The sequence below is a fragment of the Peromyscus californicus genome, unplaced genomic scaffold (genome assembly GCF_007827085.1).
Source record: "Peromyscus californicus insignis strain IS unplaced genomic scaffold, ASM782708v3 Scaffold_4__1_contigs__length_199733344, whole genome shotgun sequence".
In the NCBI taxonomy this organism is placed as follows: Eukaryota; Metazoa; Chordata; class Mammalia; order Rodentia; family Cricetidae; genus Peromyscus; species Peromyscus californicus.
In genome coordinates, this window is record NW_026294562.1 from 92,786,431 (window position 1) to 92,805,153 (window position 18,723).

Here is an 18,723-nt window from a genome sequence, read left to right on the forward strand (position 1 = left end):
CAGAAAATGTTTCCACTTAGGAATCTGCTTTTAAAGTTAAGCCTAAAGGTTTTATCACCAACTAGGTAAACAGGAGGTTAACAGCATTCCATGGTAGTGGTGAATTCAAAGAAAGATGATGGCTGTGGTTGTCGTGGTGACAATTCCTGTTCTTAGTTAAAACTCATTCCTTGTATGCCAGGTGCCTTTCCTCCTAATTGCTGTCCATTCCTTATTAACTCTGCCAAGGATCTCATGAGGTGGATACATTATTAACGTCTCTGTCTTATTGATGAGGAAGATGATGCCCAGAGATATGCTCCCTGAGCTTACACAGCTAGAAGCTGGCCTGGCTCATGCTCTTAACCTCCTAATGGAAGAATAGGGGACATTCAGAGGGACCACAGAGAAAAGGAGAACTCTTTGGGGGAGAACCCGGTGATTGGATGGGCATGGAGAGTAAGACAGAGCAGGCTATGAGAGAGTGTGTGCAGAACCTCACAAAGGGGTCAACGACGCTGGGATGTGGGAGAGTGTCAGTGGATTATTTTTATGAACAGGCCACAATGCTGGTGTGTCACAGTGCAGCGTTAGCTATTGTCTTGAAAATCTCTGTCTTCTATGCTTTTGAAGTAGCCAGGGTCATTAAATTGTCACAGCAAACAATCTATCCCCTTATTGATTGTATTCTGGGGAAAATTATATCCCAGGGCATTTATTACCCAAGATTCCGGGACTGGGTACAAGGGGGTAAAGAAGGTCCCATGGCTCAGGTCCTCTGGGGTGGGCTTATCAAAAGAAGCCCCTGAATGGGGATGATTTAGCAACATTGCTGAGTCCAAGAGGCAAGATCTGCCCTTTGGAAAGGCTTGAAGTCACTTTTAAATACTGCTCACCAACAAACTGATAAGCAGCTTGGCCAGCAGTTTACTTTGAACAAACAGACCTCATGTGACCAAGCTGAGCACAATGATAAACACAGCCATAGTTTAATGACTCACCCAGAAAGAAGGCACAGATTCCAGACTGAGGATGGATGCCACAGTCCACCCAGTGATTCCTGGGATGGGCACAGATTGTGCCCAGCTCTTGTTACAGAGATGAATACAGTCAAATTCTAGGTTCTCGGGAAGAAACATACGCTTGCTACTGGCCCACATTCACATCACTGATGGCGGCTGGGCTGTTCACCTTGGACCTTACACACCAGTCAGAGCCCCAGAAGAGAAATGAAGGAGGGACCAAGGAAGACAGCTCATCTTGCCATGAAGCTACTGGCCAAGGTGAAATGCCTCCCAAGGACAGTAGCTAGCACAGTTAAAGCATGGGTCAGCATCAACCTGCAACAGAGCCAAATTTGAGCCCTCCCACACACTGATTGTTACTGGAGTTAAGGTCATAGCCCAATCAGCCAATTAAAAGGGCCGAATTAATAGTAGAAAGCAGAAAATGGATTTATTCAATACTGTTATTTTGGGAAGGAAAACAGACCCAGTGACCTTTTGCCCAATACATCTTCAGTCCTGACAGGAGGTTTGGGTTTAAGTAGAGGGCCAGAGATAAGCATAACTAGACAGTCTGGTCAAGTTATGGTCCCTCCCATCATTGACCCACCACAGTCTCAGCTCCAGTCTGTCCTGCAAGGTGGTCTGGCAAGTCGCAAGTCTTTTTTTGGGGAGACAATTTCCCCTCTGGCTAGCCTAGGTGTCTACCAGCATGAGATTCCTGAGGGGATTTCAATTTCTTGGGTTACATGGTTCTGATAGTCTGATAGCCAAGGGGAGACCACAGGTGTCTTTTTTATTAGAATGTCCTCAGTCCTGCCAGGCAAGGGGGTTTCAAGATTGCATAGCGTTAGGCTGGTATTTAAGGTCTCTGAGCCTGGGGTGCTAGGGTTTGAACCAGGTCTGTCTCAGGCACATTCTCTTCATGTTTCTTTAAGGACCCTCTAATGTGGGCAGCTATAGAGAAAAGAAACTAAAAGTGTGGTGACTGTATTTCACTTCAAATGTATAATTATACTGCACGAGATAATGGCTGCCCCCACCCTGGACTCTAGGTGGGTTTTTCCTCGTCTTTGTCATTGGACAAATAGGAAGCTGCACATTAGGTTAAGGTCACAGGGAAGGGAGTGGAGAGCATAATTTGCAGGAGGAGAAATGTTATGAATAGCTAGTATTTTTAGAGCCTTATCTTTCTTGTTCACAATGGGGTTTGGGTTCTAGCCTAATGAAACATATATTTTCAAGGTCTGGGGGAAAGCTAAGAGATAAGAAATTGGTGCCAAGAGTAGGGAGCAAGCTGAAGGTTTGGACCCTGCCTAAGGAAAAGCAGTGGCGACCCCTTAGCTTTCTACTAGAAGGTTCAGCTTACAACGTGCTCTTGTTTCTGGGCTCCCCCATGATGCCATCACTTCTAGTTGGATTAGGGGCACCAAGATGGCTACAGAATCCATCTTAATTAGGTTATTAGGTTGCTTCCTTTGAACTTGTGGTCCCACTCATATGTTAGACAGGCTCCAAGCACGCCCAGCCATCCTGAGGTGATTCACTAGTGTGCCTATTTTCCTACTTTTCCACATGATGCTTGTACTTCCTGCTGTTTCTCAGCCCTCTCAGACCATCTACTCTCACTCTCTGCAGAAGACTGGGCCTTATTCTTAACAAGGGCATTTCAAGCCGGGCAGTAGTGGTGCACGCCTTTAATCCCAGCACTCGAGAGGCAGAGCCAGGCAGATCTCTGTGAGTTCGAGGCCAGCCTGGTCTACAGAGCGAGATCCAGGACAGGCACCAAAATTACACAGAGAAACCCTGTCTCGAAAAACCAAACAAACAAATAAACAAACAAACAAAAAAAACAGAGAAGGGCACTTCAGCTTTACCATTTGGATAGGAGGCAGCTCATCTTTGTCAGGACCCCACCCTACTGTCCTCCTCTTCTCCTCTTTGTCCAGTTAAGGAGAGGTTTGTCTTACTTTTTAAAGGTCTTGGTTCCTTTCATCAAAGATACTGTCGCTTTGGCCATCTTCTCCCATCCCCTCCGCCGCCGGGCCCTCTCTGCCTGTGTTTGAATATGCTTGCATTCCTCGACCCATGTATTCCACTGAGCAGTCCTGCCAATGTGCTCCCCACTCCCCTTCCTAGCCCAACTGTGGCTGTACCTTTCTCACTTCCTGTTCCTTATTAAGCTCACTCATCATTACCTCAAGGCTCCAAGGGATCCTTGCGTCATCAAACCCCACCAGGGACGCAGACTTTCAGAAGATGCAGTAGAACACAGTCAACTCTCTCTCCCTGACTCCCAAGGCTCCACCCCCTTCCAGCTTGTACCTACCGATCTAGCAGCCATTTCTCCGTCTTTTTCTCCTCCTCCTCCTCCTCCTCCTCCTCCTCCTCCTCCTCCTCCTCCTCCCCTCCTCCTGATATGAGCTTGAAGATAACTGATCCTGAGATCTCTGCTCCTCGTTTCCATGTTCTCTTTTTAGGCCATCATCCACTCTTTATATTCTTACATCAAGAGAATACCTCTGCCTCCTCGTGGCAGTGCTCCGTTGTCTGTGACACTTGCCTGTCCACTCACAGCACCTCCTGAAATGAGAATGAAGTTGGCTTTGGGAGCATCAGGCTAAGGGAGCTGTTGTAGTATCTGCCTCCTCAGTGGTCTGGGGAAGATTCACGGAGCTGGTCTTTATATAACCCAATCTCAAGGTAGACATTTTAAAACCTGAAAGCCAGTGAAAGAGCCTGAGTTTCCTCTTTGAATCAGGAAGCAGGCCAAAGATACGGTTTTGTCTGCAGATGTTCAGTCTCTCCCTGCAATGACCGCCCTGTACTTCCCTCCTCTCTCTAGTGGAAAGACAAATGCGGAGGCTGACTGTGAAGCTGGTGCCCCTGGGCCGCTCCCAAGCTGCCTGGAGGACACGAGCCAGGAGACCAAGGCCAGGGCAGAGGAAGAAGCCTACACCAAAGGGTGAGTCAGACCTCACCACCCCAAGGGCACCTGGTAAGTCTCAGAAGGGAACTTCCCACACCCTGGCTCGCTTCGGAGGAGTTTTCGGGAAGCAATCAACGGGCCCAAAGCCTCTTTCAGTCAAGAAAGGCCTACATAGAGAATCAGGACACAGGGTGTGTTTAGACAGTGGCTAGCTTCAACTAGACTCCTCTCTTTTTCAGCCATGATGCCACTGCCTAGAAAGGCCTAAACACCAGGGGCCTGGGCTAGGTTCCTCTTGGTGCCGCCTGAGGCTTCCTGGCACGTGTGCGGAGCTGTCAGGTTGCTGCCAACAGTGCCCAGGGCACCTTCAGCTGTGCTTCCTGGAATGACCCTGCTGTTCCCTGTAACTTGGAGCTCCTCCCTCCTGCCCTTGCCCCACCATTTCCACCCTGGCCTGTCTCTAACCAAGCGAGCTACATTAGCAACCGGGGCCAGCTATCAGCTACTCAGCACTGAGCAGGGTCAAAGGCCCACGACTCAAGACAGAAACTCACCTGTAGCCTAGCGTGGTGCCCCGTGGCTCCTGAGGGAGGTTCAGCTTACCATGGGCACAGAACCCCATGGTATCTGTGTGGCAGTCACTCAGTGGTGGGTGGGGTCGTCCCAGCCACACTAATGAAGTTAGACACCTGACCGTCGGATGAGTGAGCAGATACGCTCAGGGAAATACTGATCCCAAGAGGAATCATGGGGGGCTCTTAAGGAAGGTTCGCCTCTGAAAACCTGAGAGCAAAGTTCCTCCATTGGTTTTGGGAATATTTTCTGGGTACCTCCCTATGTTAAGCCCTGATAATTCTGAGAAACACCCCAGCAGCCTGAGATGAGGGTCCCTCTGAAGTTGAAGCTCCTGGGTTCCACAGGGGAAATGCAGTCTTATCTCCGGGGAATGTTCTGTAGGATAACAACCAGCGGTAGATCTTGTCCCACATTTTTTCCCATCAGTTTGTCACACTGTCACACAAACAGGAAGGATGGCTGAGGAGGGAGGGGAAATGGCATTGACATGAGTTGTGTTGGGGTTTAGCAGAGCTTTCCAGCTTTTTCCTGTTGCATGGAGCCACAGGAAGTGTGAAGTGACTGGAGGCTCTTGAGTCCCCTCCCCCTGGGCCGCAGGCAAGAATGCCCTGGGTGCCGCCCTCCCAGACTCAGTTGTTCCTTTTTGCCCTCCAGATACCAGGAAGGGCTAAAGAAGACCGAAGAACTTCAAGACCTGAAGGAGGAGGAGGAAGAACGGAAGACGGAGAGTCCCGAGGAACCAGCGGAGGTAGAAGGAACTGAGGAGGAAGAGAAGGACCAGAGAAGCAGGTTGGAAGCCTACACTTGGATCCCGAATGGGTCGCAAGTCATTTAACTGTTGAATTGCACCAGACGGATGGAAACGCCTTTCCTGGGTGGCAGTAGGTCTGGGGCCCCAGTTGTCGGCCAACAGAACTCAAGAAGGCACTGACTCCAGACAAGAGAGAAAATTAAGTTAGAAATGGCACACTTGCAAGAGCTGAGGGGTCAGAGGTGGTCATGGGCAGGGCAGAAAGCCATTAATAGCTGTTAGGGGGTGAGAAAGGGAGAGGGAACCCCCCCCCCCAGAGGACTCTCAGCCAAGCTACAGTCAGCCCATTCCACAGCCACCACCATAGAAGAGTCCAGATCAAAGGAGCAGGCCTGAATTCCTAGAGGGGGTTTTGGACAAAAACCGGAAGAGTAGAAGGAAGCAGAGGGGCACGTGAGGCAGGGAACATATTCAGCTCAGTTCAGTCTCTAGCAGGCCCTGCTGTACTAACCAAACACTTGCCCATGTGTGCATTGTCTTCACTTAGGTTGGAAACACAGTATTTTCTGTTGCAGGGTATCTTCTTCTAATGAGGGGAAGAGGAGATGGACACAGAGAAAGTCTGTATCCTGTGACTTGCTCCAACAGGTGTAGATCTCACTTTACCACATAGAACAGTAAATTAAAACAAAACAGAACTGGCGCTTGGGATTGAACCCAGGACCTTGCAAATGGCAGGCAAGCACTCTTCTACTGAGATACATCCCCAGACCAAGAACAAGAGAAATAACCTTGTCTAGTTGCAGGGTATCCATGTAATGAGGTCACAACCCGATAGGCCAGGACTGCCCCCATAGGAATATGTTTAAGGACAGAATGAACTGTTCCTAAGAAGAGGCATGCATTCCTTTATCAGTATAAGGACCAGATCAACACCCAAATTTCCAGAAAAGCCCCAATTTCATTTATTCTGCCCAGCTATCTCTATTAGTCCATCAAAACCATAAGTCTTATTTTTGTTTTGTTTTAAATATACTTATAACCATCTTGGAACACTTCACTGAAATCTTCTTTTAGATACCCTCGGCTATGCTGGGGTCCAGAACCTCTGTGGACAAAACCATTAGGGTATGATCACCTGCCACCGATCCCAGACACGGTGTCTGTAATCTGAGCCTCCTGTTGGCAAGCTCTAGAACCTACTCACACGTATAAGGTAGTAAGTGAAGATTGGAGAGAGGATAACTGTGTTTCTGGGCCTGGAGATGCCCTCAACAGAGCCCAGTGGTAGAAGATGCAAGCAGCAGGAAGAGGCTCAGCCCGCCTGAGTCAACCCCACTGTCCAGGGAAGCGCTTTCTTAGAGTGCCGGGGAACAAACCTGTGACAGTTAAACCACCCTCTCTGGTCAAAGAGCCTCAAATTGAATCACGGAAGCACAGCCTGAGTCCTCCTTACACCTCACCTCCCTCTTGAGAGTCATCTGCATTTATTTTGCAGCCACCAGGCTGCCTTTGTCAAGCCCAGGCCTGGACAAAAGCCCCTCCTTTGGCACCTTGAATTCTTCTAAGACAGTCTAGAATCTCCAACACTTCCACACACTGCAGAAGAATAAAAGAGAAATAAACAAAGCAAGCACATAACTATAAGCAGTCTTGCTTACAAAGCACAGGCCTTATCTAGCTAACTCGATCTCTGGCAGTTGACAGCTCCCTCCTGTCTCATGAAAGCCCAGGGAACCAAGGTTTGCCTGGGTCCTTTTCTGCTCATCCTGTGAGCAATTCTGGGCAATGGCCATTTGCAACACCTGACCTGGGACTGGAGAGATGACCTGGTAGTTTAGAGATCTTGTTGCTCTTGCAGAGGACCTGGATTTAGTTCCCAACATATACATCATGGCTCACAAATGTCCTAACTCCATTTCCAGGTTATCTGATGCCTTCTTCTGACCTTCATGGGAACCAGGCATGCACATGGTACACATACATGTTTGCAGGCAAAGCACTTACACAAGTTAAATAAGTAAAAAAATAAAAAACATTGAACTAGGTAAGCCCAGCAGCTAGGCCCTTGTTTACAGGCTTCAACATCAAACTCTAAGTCTTTGTGTCTAAGTTTCTTCTCTCTTATATGTAATAAAGTAATCTGTTATAAATATTGATCCCTGGAGGAACTTTGAGCAAAGCAACCCAACACCTTCTTAATGTGGTCTGTGGCATTATTATGTAACACAGCTGAGACTCACACTATGTGACATAAAACTGCCTCCTTTGTCTCACCACTGATTCAGACTTGCTCTGTGAGCTTGAATGATATGTTAAGCAGGTGCCTTTACTTTTCCAATAATGCTCTGAAAACAGAAGCTTTAGCATCAAAAATTGACCCAAAGGAATTCTAGTTCTAGCTTAATTTTGTTTCCAGTTTCTCTTCTAGGCTAAAAACTGGGTGACCACTTAAGAATCTTGTCCCAGATCTTGACTACCTCTTTTGTAGAATGAGGATGGATTTAGGGGCTGGAAAGACAGCTTGGCAATGAAGAGAACATTTTCTCTTGTAAAGGACCTGAATTCACAACCCCCTGTATAGCCAGTTCTAGGGGATCTGATGCCTCTGGCCTCCACAGACACCTGCACTCTAGTGAGCATGCTTGCCCCTCCCTATGCATAATTAAAAAGTAAATCTGTAAGACTGGATTTGGAGGGGGCTTCTCCCCATACCAGCAGCCTGTTTTGGAGCACACACACACACACACACACACACACGCACGCACGCACGCACACACACACACACACACACACTAGCTCAAAAAGTGACTCTCACTAGGATCTAAAGATAAATAGGGCTAGAAGGAAGGAAGCTTGTATTTCCAATCTCTCCCTTCCCAATAGTTGCATAAATAGCCAACGACTTTTCTCAGAAGCAAATGTACTTAGCTGTCATGTAATGGCTTGCATGGCTGAAATTGGTCTACTTCCAAGTCATGTAATGACTTGCACAGCTGAAGTTGCTTGATGGGGTTCCCACATGGACAAGGGACCAACTGTTGTCCCCTATGGCCATGGCATCCAAGGCAAGCATTTCAAGGACCTGGCCCCTTTCTTAGGAGGGCGTTTGCCGAGTATTTTGGTCCATGGCAACCCATCTACTTCCCACCAGCTCTCTGTTCAAGCTTCCATCTTCCTGAGCAGCCAGCCTGAGCACTACAGTGTCTTTGTGAGCTGTGCGGTCTACAGGAAGCCCTCATCACTCTCCCTGCCTCTTTGGTCTGGTAACCCTCAGTAATCTTGCTTTGCAAATCATAGAGTTGGAATTAGACAGAGGAGAAAAATATAGCTTGCTTAAAATGTGCAGGACATCTCCAGAAACCTCTAGGATAGGACTCTGATCAAATGTCTTTTTACTAAGCTGAAAAGAGAGAAGATGGGCTGAGAAGAAGCTGGAAAATATGCAAGGGGGGGGGACGTGGTAAAAGTAGAGGAGAGAGACAAAGAGGGAGGGATAGAGAGAACAGAGTTTAGAGAGAGTGGGGGAAGAAAAGGAGGGACAAAGTGGAGGATGGGTATAATGAAGTTGACAAACATCTACATGAGCCTCCCATAATATGGACCAGTAGCACCCAAATCACCCAGGGATTCTTACATCATAACTGGGATTCTCATTCAGAAGGCCTGGGATATTTTAAATACAATCTGCCAGGTGACTCTCTGTATTGTTGAGCTTGAGAACCTCTGCCTTAGCGTAGAAGATATCACCAGACAGGGAAGTATGGTTTTGGGCATCAGATATGTGCTCAATATGCTAATCTATCCCTATTTTATTGACAGCAAACTTGAAGAACTGGTCCACTTCCTACAAGTCATGTATCCCAAATTGTGTCAACACTGGCAAGTGATCTGGATGATGGCTGCAGTAATGCTGGTCTTGAGTGTTGTGCTTGGGCTCTACAGCTCCTACAACTCCTGCACAGAGCAGGCCGATGGGCCCCCTGGGAGATCCACCTGCTCCGCAGCCCAGCGGGACTCCTGGTGGAGCTCAGGACTCCAGCAAGAGCAGCCAGCAGAGCAGTAGGACATCAGAGTCCTTAGCCATGCCCTGCTCTGGTGCATTCACCCAACACCCTGCCCCCAAGTACAGTGTGTCAGGCCCAGGTGTGCACGTGTGGCCACTCATCCATCCCACTGGGGAACAAGGAGGCTTTCTCTTCACCCTCATCACCTCCATGGAAGCTACTCACACACAGGAACCTGATGCTTTGAAGGGATCAGCAAAACTGCTCTGGGAAAGCGTCTGGTGGACAAAGAAGTGGCCTTCACGGAGGACTCTGGCCCGAGGGAAGAGTCCTGCCCCTGGCTCAGATGGATTGGGAGAACTGAAACCCCTTCATTCAGGGGACAGGGAGAAGCCTGCTCCCCCTTTTCCTCCCTGTGTTTCATAACCAGGAAGAGTTGTACTTAATGGCCAGTACTGACCGTAAGGATCGGACCTGGGGCCTGGGGTCACATGTGGATGTCTTCCCACTTCATTTACCATGGCTGTTCTTTAGCCTTCACTCTCCCCTCCAGAATCACCATTTCTTGTCTGAGAGTGGGAAAGCACTCTCATAAAAGTACACAGGCTAAAAGTAGTCCCATGCTTGAAGGGAAACAGGAAGACGTGAGTTAATATATAACGTGTCTTTATACATATGGACAGAGCTAACACACAACATGTTTGTGCACACACACCCACTCTCTGGAAGTGTGCTCTGCTTGGTGGCAGCCATGTTGTGCCAATCAATTATTTTTCACTAGGTGTGGAACAGTAGTCACCAGGCGTCAATACAGGGAGCCCTCCACATACTCTGAAGATGTTTGAAAACCCTAAGAAATCGTGTCTTCAGATGCCAGTTTGGAGCTGTTGTTCGGCAGTCTCTTCCCTGGCTGTGTGCTGCATTTGAACGTGATTAACCCACCCCGTGGGTAAGAAAAGGTGTGCCTTCCACCCCAGACTCTCACTCTGCGTTGCTCATCAAGGCTGCCATTCTCCTATTTCCCGCCCAAATGTGTCCTTCCGAGGACCTGTTCAGCAGCAAACCGAAGGAGTGCGTCCCACCTCCAGCACGGCGTCTCTCACACCGTTCAGCTGTTACCTTCACTCAGCTCTCATCAGTTGGAGATGGGCCTTCTGTCGTGCTTGCTTTTCTGTTTCAATGTTTTTGTTGCTAACACTCATGCAGGACTTATTGTGAGTCCAAAACTGTCTCAGTGTTATATAGATAGTAATTCATTTAGTCCTCAAGAAAAACAAAATCTGAAATGGATAGTACTCTCTCTCTCCATGTTCAAATAAGGAAACAGAAGCATAAATATCTCTCTCTCTCTCTCTCTCTCTCTCTCTCTCTCTCTCTCTCTCTCTCTCACACACACACACACACACACACACACACACACACACACACACACTGATACAACTTGTCAAGCATATATAGCTAGTAAGTAAGTCATTCAAACTAGAGTGGTCTAGCTCCAGGGACTGTACCCCCTGACCCCTCTCCTATGGTCTCCCAGCTAGGTGCCTTCTGGTCTGATCCCCTCCCCATCTGATCCTTCAGCTGTCCCAAACCTGTCATGGTTCTCAAATGAAATTGCTTCTCCCACTGTGCTTCAACTCATGGGCATCTCCCCTGCCTTTGCTCTCTTCTCTCCACTCCTGAGGACCAAGCACAAACACTACCCTCTATACAGGCTTCCAGGGCCTCCTTCCATGTTCTGCCACACCCAGCATCATGGGTGGCACCCCACTTAGTGCTGCTGGCACTTGTTAAACTTTAGTCATTGCCCTGTGCCTGCTGTCTACCTTATTTATACATCTGTCTCCCTGGACATTTTCCCTCGAATACGATGTCTTACCATCTCTTGGGCAGGTACCTACCATGGCAAACACTTTGGAGAGAATCATTTAACTTTGGTTAAAAGAACAAGCGAACAGTCAAGGTGAAGGGCAGCCTAGAGCGTGACCTCTTGAGGCTTCCCAAAACCGCCACCCTCATGATCGTTCCTATCTCCATGAGAAACCTGTCATGACTGATTCCTGACCTTGGCTTATTTTTATCTTTCTCTGTTTACCCTGAGAGAGCACGAGTGAAACCATTCTCGAGTTCAAATACAATCACTCCTTTTAGAGAGACACCCCACCCCCAACCCACCCTGACTAGGCCTCACTTTAAAATGCTGGTTTTGAAGGGACATCCTTTACAGTGGCTAGAAAACAGCATAGTGAAGTGCCCAAGGATGTGTCATTAAAGGTAATGCGGTTCAGAGCGAGGCAGTGGGATTTTGCAAGCATAGGTAGATGGCTCACCTGGAGTCTTCCATGGGACTAGATACAGCCAAAGGAGATTTAACTACATAAGCACTTTACAGCCAAAGACAGGGTGTAGACGGGATGCAGAAAGAGCAGCCGTTCGGACTCTAGCGGATCAATGTCTAATCTCACCCCACCCCCACACCAAAAGAAGGTCCAGCTTGAGTGAGCCCATTTGGCCACAAATCCCCACCCCTCCCTGGGTGAGACAAAGTTGAGGAGAGCATGTGTAAACTGCTTCAGCGTCATCCCTGGCCTCCGAAGCCTGCAGGAGTCTTTGGCCTAGACCAGCTACCACACCGCTCCAACTGGAAGGGCAGTTGAGGAAAAGGACATCTCCAAAGAGCGGAGCCACGTTTAGAGCAGCGCGGCTAAAAACACACTTGTTGGTTCACCTTTTCAGGAAAACGAGGGATAACTTGTAGCGGTCACAGCCGCTGCCACACAGCCAGTGCCATGGAAGTCAGCCTTGTGGTTCCAGACATAACAGGCAAATGAAATCGAAGTTACCATTCAAGGTGCCTCTGAAACCTACGGTTCTGCTTAGCCCTGAGAGTCTGGTTGCCAGCCTTCTATTGTAGAAGGACATGTTCGCATCATCACTGATGTCAATTCCTAAAAGGGCCTTCACTTCCTAGCCACCACGAAGTCTGTTTCCTTTGTACAGCCTGGGATGAGGGAATGGCAAGGGAGAGCCTGGACTTGATGTCACCGGCTGTCAGTCCCTAATGTTAAGCCTCACACAGGTAGGTGTGCTAGTGTTGAACTGTAGAATGTCACAGAGCTGAGTTTGAAAATAAACGCACATTTCCAAACCTTTGGCAGAAGTCAAACGCCTCTTTGTTATGTGGAGCTGAAGCCTAATCTTTCTCCGATGCTGAATTAGATCCACAGAGAACTGTAGACCTGAATTTCCCCCCGAAAACACAATCGGAATCTAATCTGGAAAGATTGGATCTTTCCCCAAAGGTGTCTGTTACTTTTCCTGTTGCTAAAATACCCTGGCAAAAACAACCTGATGGGGAAAGGGTTACTTTGGCTCACAATTCAAGGGTACAGCTTGCTATGGTGGGGAATTCTTGGCAGCAGGAGCTAAAGGCAACTGGTCACACTGCAGCTGCAGTCAGAAACCAGAGTGGAGAATGTATTCAGATCACTTTCTCCTTTTCATATAGTTCAGGATCCCATCCTAGGGAATGGTGCCCCCCACAGTGGGCAGGTCTTCACACCTCAATTAACCTAATCTAGATCATCCACTGTAGACATGCCCAGAGATGAGTCTCCCAGAATCTAGGACCTAGATGATTCTAGATTTGATAAAATTGACAATAGCCATCCTCCAAGTTTTGAATATGAGATACTCTTGTTGATATGTTACATTTTATGGGACTGTTAGTCTCAAGATAGAGTATCCAGTTTTGTTCTGTGGGAGTCAGTTCTCTCCTTCCACCATGGAGGTGCTGGGGGTTGAACGAGGTCATTAGGCTTAGTGAGGCACACCTTTACCCACTGACTCACCTCAACAGTCCCCTCGGCCTTGGTTGTTTTATTGTTTGTTTGTTTTGAAACAGATTCCCACTTTGTAGACCAGGCTGGCCTTAAACTTCTGATCCTCCTGCCTCCACCCTGTGACTGATGAGATTACAGGCATGCACCACTACACTCAGCTTAAGAAGAGGTTCATTTGGTTCACAGTGCTGGGGATTCAAGGTCATGGTGCCTTTGTCAGTTCAGTTCTGACAAGGAACTCCTAGAGAAGGGCAGATGGTAGTGACAGTGGATGTGGGAGCAAACAGTCACGTACGTGTCAAAAAACTAGAAGCAGAGAGAAAAGGGGTGGCCAGGCTAGGCTTGCTCCTTCCAGAACAACCACTTCCCAAGAGCTCCCCAAAGAACTGCACAAGAAAACCTTCCCACTAGCCCCTCTTCCTAATATGGTACCACCCCAGAGACCAGCCATTTAACCAAAATACACCCGTGAGTGTCACTCAAACTGCATCCCATCCACAGCAATGACCTTCATTATGCCTTTTCTCTGGCATTCCTGAACCACTTTAGCCTGGTGATTGCTGTGACTTCTGTCCTTCCCCTTGACAAGTGGGAACTTTCACTGAGGTCATCTAGATCCTGCCTCACCAATACATTGGGGAGTAGTATACACCCTTTTATACCCATAGGTCCAAGTCTACAAATTGCCACAGCTATACCTGATTGGAGTACTGGGCATGTAGTGGTTTGAATGAGAATGGCCTCCAGGAGCTCATCTATTTTAATGCTTGGTCTCCAGTTTGGTAGAACTGTTTGGGAAGGATTAGAAGGTGTGGCCTCATTGGAGGAGATGTGTCAATGGGGGCAAGCTTTAAGGCTTCCAAAGTCCTGAGTCATTCCAGTTAGCTCTCTCTGCCTCATGCTAGTGGATCAGGATATAAGCTCTCAGCTACTGCTCCAGCACCATGCTCCCAATGTGATGGCCATGGACTCACCATCCGAAACTGTAAGCCTCCATTAAATGTTTTCTTTTATAAGTTGCCTTGGTTATGACTTATCATAGAAACTGAAAGATAACTAAGACAGGGCATAACTCAGAGATCAGGGACTCTGTGCAGGGTAGGACCTTGGGTGACCTCCCTTGAGAAGAGTATTGTGTTCTGCAAAAGGGAGACATAGTGAGCCCAATATCAGGTGACCAGGCAAGGACACTCAAGCACAGACCATTCTGTGTTCACCAAGTCATTTTTCTTTTTTACTCTTGGGTACATAGCTGAATTAAAACTCCTTAATCAGGTTCGATGGGAACATGTGACTAAGTTCCAATTGCTCAACTATAAACAGGAGTGATATATTCCAGGCTTGGCCTCAAAAGCAATCTTCAGCTCCATTATCTACATTTGCTGGTTCACTGGGAAGATGCAGGAAGAGAACTCAGAGATATTAGAAGACGGGAGTGCAACGGGAGACAGGTGGAGGCAGCCTCTATCTATGAATAAACCGTGACGTGGAATCCTCAGTATACACACCCACTATTGCTACCATCACCACCTGTCAGCCATTGGAAAACCACAAAGATTTGTCAAGTAAGCCACTGAGTCGTGGGCTTGTCAGCTGCAGTAGTCAAACTACAGTGACTAATGCATTTGCCTACCTGTAGATTTCTTTTCTTCTTCTTCTTCTTCTTCTTCTTCTTCTTCTTCTTCTTCTTCTTCTTCTTCTTCTTCTTCTTCTTCTTCTCCTCCTCCTCCTCCTCCTCCTCCTCCTCCTCCTCCTCCTTCCTCCTCCTCCTCCTTCCTCCTCCTCCTCCTTCCTCCTCCTCCTCTTCTTCTTTCTTTCTTTCTTTTTTTTGAGACAGGGTTTCTTTGTGTAGCTCTGGCTGTCCTGGATCCACCTGCCATTGCCCTCTGAGTGCTGGGATTAAAAGCATATGCCACCACCCCTGGCCCACCTGTACATTTCTTAAAAATAATCCTTATATTTTTGGTTGTGAGCCTAGCCTTTAATGGCTGAGCTATCCTATAGCCAGGCGGTGGTGGCGCATGCCTTTAATCCCAGCACTTGGGAGGCAGAGCCAGGTGGATCTCTGTGAGTTCGAGGCCAGCCTGGGCTACCGAGTGAGTTCCAGGAAAGGCGCAAAGCTACACAGAGAAACCCTGTCTCAAAAAAAAAAAATCCTTATAATATTTGGTACCGTAGAACTACTGCTATTTTGAATTTCATGTAACTCTGTCCTTTGACAGGCAATGAAACTGAGGCCCAGGGAATTTAAGTGCTTCTTAAAATATGTTCAAAGACATGTGGGTTATTAGTGTTAGTAAGATTTAAACCCAAATATGGACATCATCCTCAGCCCAGTACTCTGGATTGTATTGTATTTCTCTGCTGCTACTTTTAAATCCCCCATGCTGTTTAAATTGTAATTGCACGTGTTGAATTTAAAAGACAACTAAAAATCTTCAGATCAAAGCCCGTGATTTCTGAGTTAAGCTCAGTCTCTGACATCGGGCCCAACTATGGTACTTTGTGGTCTGGAGACCTATGAACTTTTACTCCTGACTTTAATAACTATGGAGTAAAACTGGCCTGCACATACCGTATTTGACGCTGTCCTTTGGAACTTAATGGATAATCCCTTCATTTAATTTTCCTCGTTTCCAACTGTATAAACACCTCTCTTTTTTTTGTTGTTGTTGCTGTCGTTGTTCTCTTTGGAGATAGCATTAGCTGTTATTTAGAAGGGGACCCCACTGATGGCTGCTCTTATCCTGAACATTCTCAGAAGCTGTGAAGCAGCATTCCTCTATCGTCTGTGCTTCGGCTCCTGCCTCCAGGTTCCTGCCCTGACTTCCTTCAGTGATGGATGGGAACCTGGAAATGTAAGATGAAATAAACGTTTTCCTCACCAAGTTGCTTTTTCTCAGAGTGTTTTACCACAGCAATGGAAAAGGAAACTAGAATAGTATTTTGCAACCGCGCTTATTACACGGAGAGGCTTAGAAGCTGAAGCTGAGCGCGTTCTAACTCAGGGAGGCGGTGAATCCCAATCAAGTTTCCCATCACCCACCTCAGTTAGCACGGAGGCTCGGAAACTGCTCAGAATGCTGAGAATAGGTGACAGCTGAGTGCTCAGACCTAAACAGAACATTATACCACTCTTCACCCCACCCCCACCCCAACCCAAGACTCAGGGGATAAGGTTGAAGAGGGAGCAGAAGGAATGTAAGAGCTGTAGTGTGAGAAAGCGCTCTGTGAGATGCTGTCTTTGGGGCACGATGTGGCCATTGTAGTCATGAAGCACAGCAGCTGTGGTCACTTGGACAAGACCGAGACCATCCACATTCCATCACAGCCAGGGAAAGTGCTCATGAGCAGCTGTTGGCAGATCCTGGCTGCCAAAGAAGTCATCATTTTTCTTCAGGAACGTAGCCACTAAGTTGCCCATGCTACAGTAAACAACTCCAAGTCCACAGTCCACACATATGTAAACAATCTCAGACTCTGGGTCGCAGGGAGTCCCCGCTCAGGAGGGGGGCTTGCTGAGAAGAGGGAGTTGGGAGGAAGTAGGGAAATAATAAGAGAGGGCAATGGGGTGAATACATTATATACATATACAAAATTGTCAGTTTTTTTAAAAAGAAGGTCCAGGCCAGGTTTGGCTACGTAGTAAGAACCTGTCTTGAAAATAATATTTATTCCCAACCATATTCTAACAGGGCCTAAATTCTTCTCTCACCCAGGTCATTTAACAAATCGTTTCCTTATTTTGGAAACTCACTGCTTAACCCCAGTACAATCATTCAGACTCTCTTTATCCAAGAATTCCCCATCTGTCCATTTGTTTGCAAAAGCCAGTGTCTTCTGACTTCTCATAAGTTATTCCTCACATGCTTTGTCTCCTACAGTTAATTTTCCCCTTTCTGCCATCCTCTCTCCCTTCTTCTTGTGATGATGTAGTCTTTCTATCATGGTGCTAAGCGTTAAAGACAATTACAAAAGGACACGATTCCTACCTCTCTTTCTGGAAGTACGGTGCTGGAGTCCAAATGTTTATGTAGTACCCAGGGCTTGTACACAAATAAGGAACAAGTTTAAATTGGAGCTGTTCAGGGGCTATTTCCCTGGCCTCTTAGAAGCGCTCAGTGTTTGCGGAGAACAGATTTTCATTACTGGTATTTTCTGCACATATATCGAAATTTGTTACCCAGACCAATTATGTAGAACTAGTGACCCTTGTGATTTCATGTGTTGAATTAAACAGGCAACACTCAGTCTGGAGAGATGGCTAAGCATTTAAAAAATAAGTTCTGTTCTTGTGGAAGACCTGACGTCAGTTCCCAGCACCATGTTGGGCAGTTCATACCGCTTATAACTCCAACTCCTTGGGATCTGACACCCTCTTTTGACCTCCCTGGATCCCTGCACTCATGTGCACATACCCACATATGGACACACACATACACATTAGTTTAAAAATAATAAAAATAAATTTTTGAATAGGCAATACCACTCCCATAAAGGAAACTTATTTTGGAGAAAACTCATAAGCCTTTGCTTAAGACATTACTCAAAAGCTCTAACTATAGTTATTGAAGAAAATGAACCACTTGAAAATCCAATTTGGAAATGCCAAGTGCATACTGACTTACACAGTGTGGATGGTTCTCTTATGGTTCAGATGAAGAAGATGGAGTCTATGATGAATTATACTAGAATGCAGCAGAAGTTACTAAGGAAAATGTGATATAATAACCCGGGCAGTGGCAGTGCACGCCTTTAATTACGGCACTCAGGAGGCAGAGGTAAGTGGATCTCTGAGTTTGAAGTCAACCTGGTCTACAGAGTGAGCTCAAGGACAGCCAAGGCTACACAGAGAAACCCCATCTTGAAAAACCTAAATAGATAAATAATCCCTGTGGTGATAACTGTTATACCAATCAAAATAAAAAAGTCTAATTAAAAAAATAAATTGTCTGTAATTTGTGTTTTATAAATATGGATTTTAAAATGATTTATTGATATGTATGCATATATACTTATGAGTGGGTGTGTGCAATGAGTGTGGGTGCCTGCAGAAGTCTGAAGAAGGCATCAAATGCCCTGGAGTTGGAATAACAGGTGGTTATGAGCTGCTGCCCAGTGTTATGGGTTATGGGATCCAAACTCAGATCCTCCAAAAGGTCAGCAAGTGCTCTTGACTGTTGAACCACAGCTTTGGCCCTAAATGAGACTTTTGATGAGTCTGGTCTCTTCGAAAAGGAAGGCTCTCCTGGCAATGTTGGTATGTCCAATGTATGTAAGAAGTGCCAAAGGAATGAGTGGTTTTTTAATGAGCATTTACTGTCACAATGAGCCTCACCCTTATTTCTCTATACATTACAAGGCAATGCAGCTGAGACAGGAGGGAAACAACTGCTGGTAGAAAGGAAAGAAGCACAATTCATCGTCAGTCTCTCTCAGAGGCAGAGGCAGTCACAGGAGTGTATGAATGAATGGGCTCTGCAAACCATCACAATGAAGAGTGTGGGAACTGAGCCCACAGGGGAATATGGGAACTGGGGAAATCTTCAGCAGCTGACACCGTGCTATCTGCCTTCCTCATTTGTGTGCTTTCTGAGTCAGCATTAGCTAAATGTTCCAGAAAGCCATCCACAAA

The 18,723-nt window shown here is 46.9% G+C and overlaps 1 protein-coding gene across 3 annotated transcripts in view; it reads left to right on the top strand.

Moving 5' to 3' along the window:
• The window catches only part of Irag1 (inositol 1,4,5-triphosphate receptor associated 1), a 123,033-nt gene extending 110,635 nt beyond the window's left edge, over window positions 1-12,398 (top strand). For all 3 annotated transcript variants that reach the window (XM_052712235.1, XM_052712234.1, XM_052712236.1), the window contains exons 19-21: window positions 3,829-3,948; window positions 5,143-5,277; window positions 9,062-12,398. In XM_052712235.1, coding sequence (XP_052568195.1) covers window positions 3,829-3,948; window positions 5,143-5,277; window positions 9,062-9,305 — 499 coding nt within the window. In that variant the 3' untranslated portion in view covers window positions 9,306-12,398. The remainder of the gene's footprint in view (window positions 1-3,828; window positions 3,949-5,142; window positions 5,278-9,061) is intronic.
• Window positions 12,399-18,723: the final 6,325 nt, after the last annotated feature.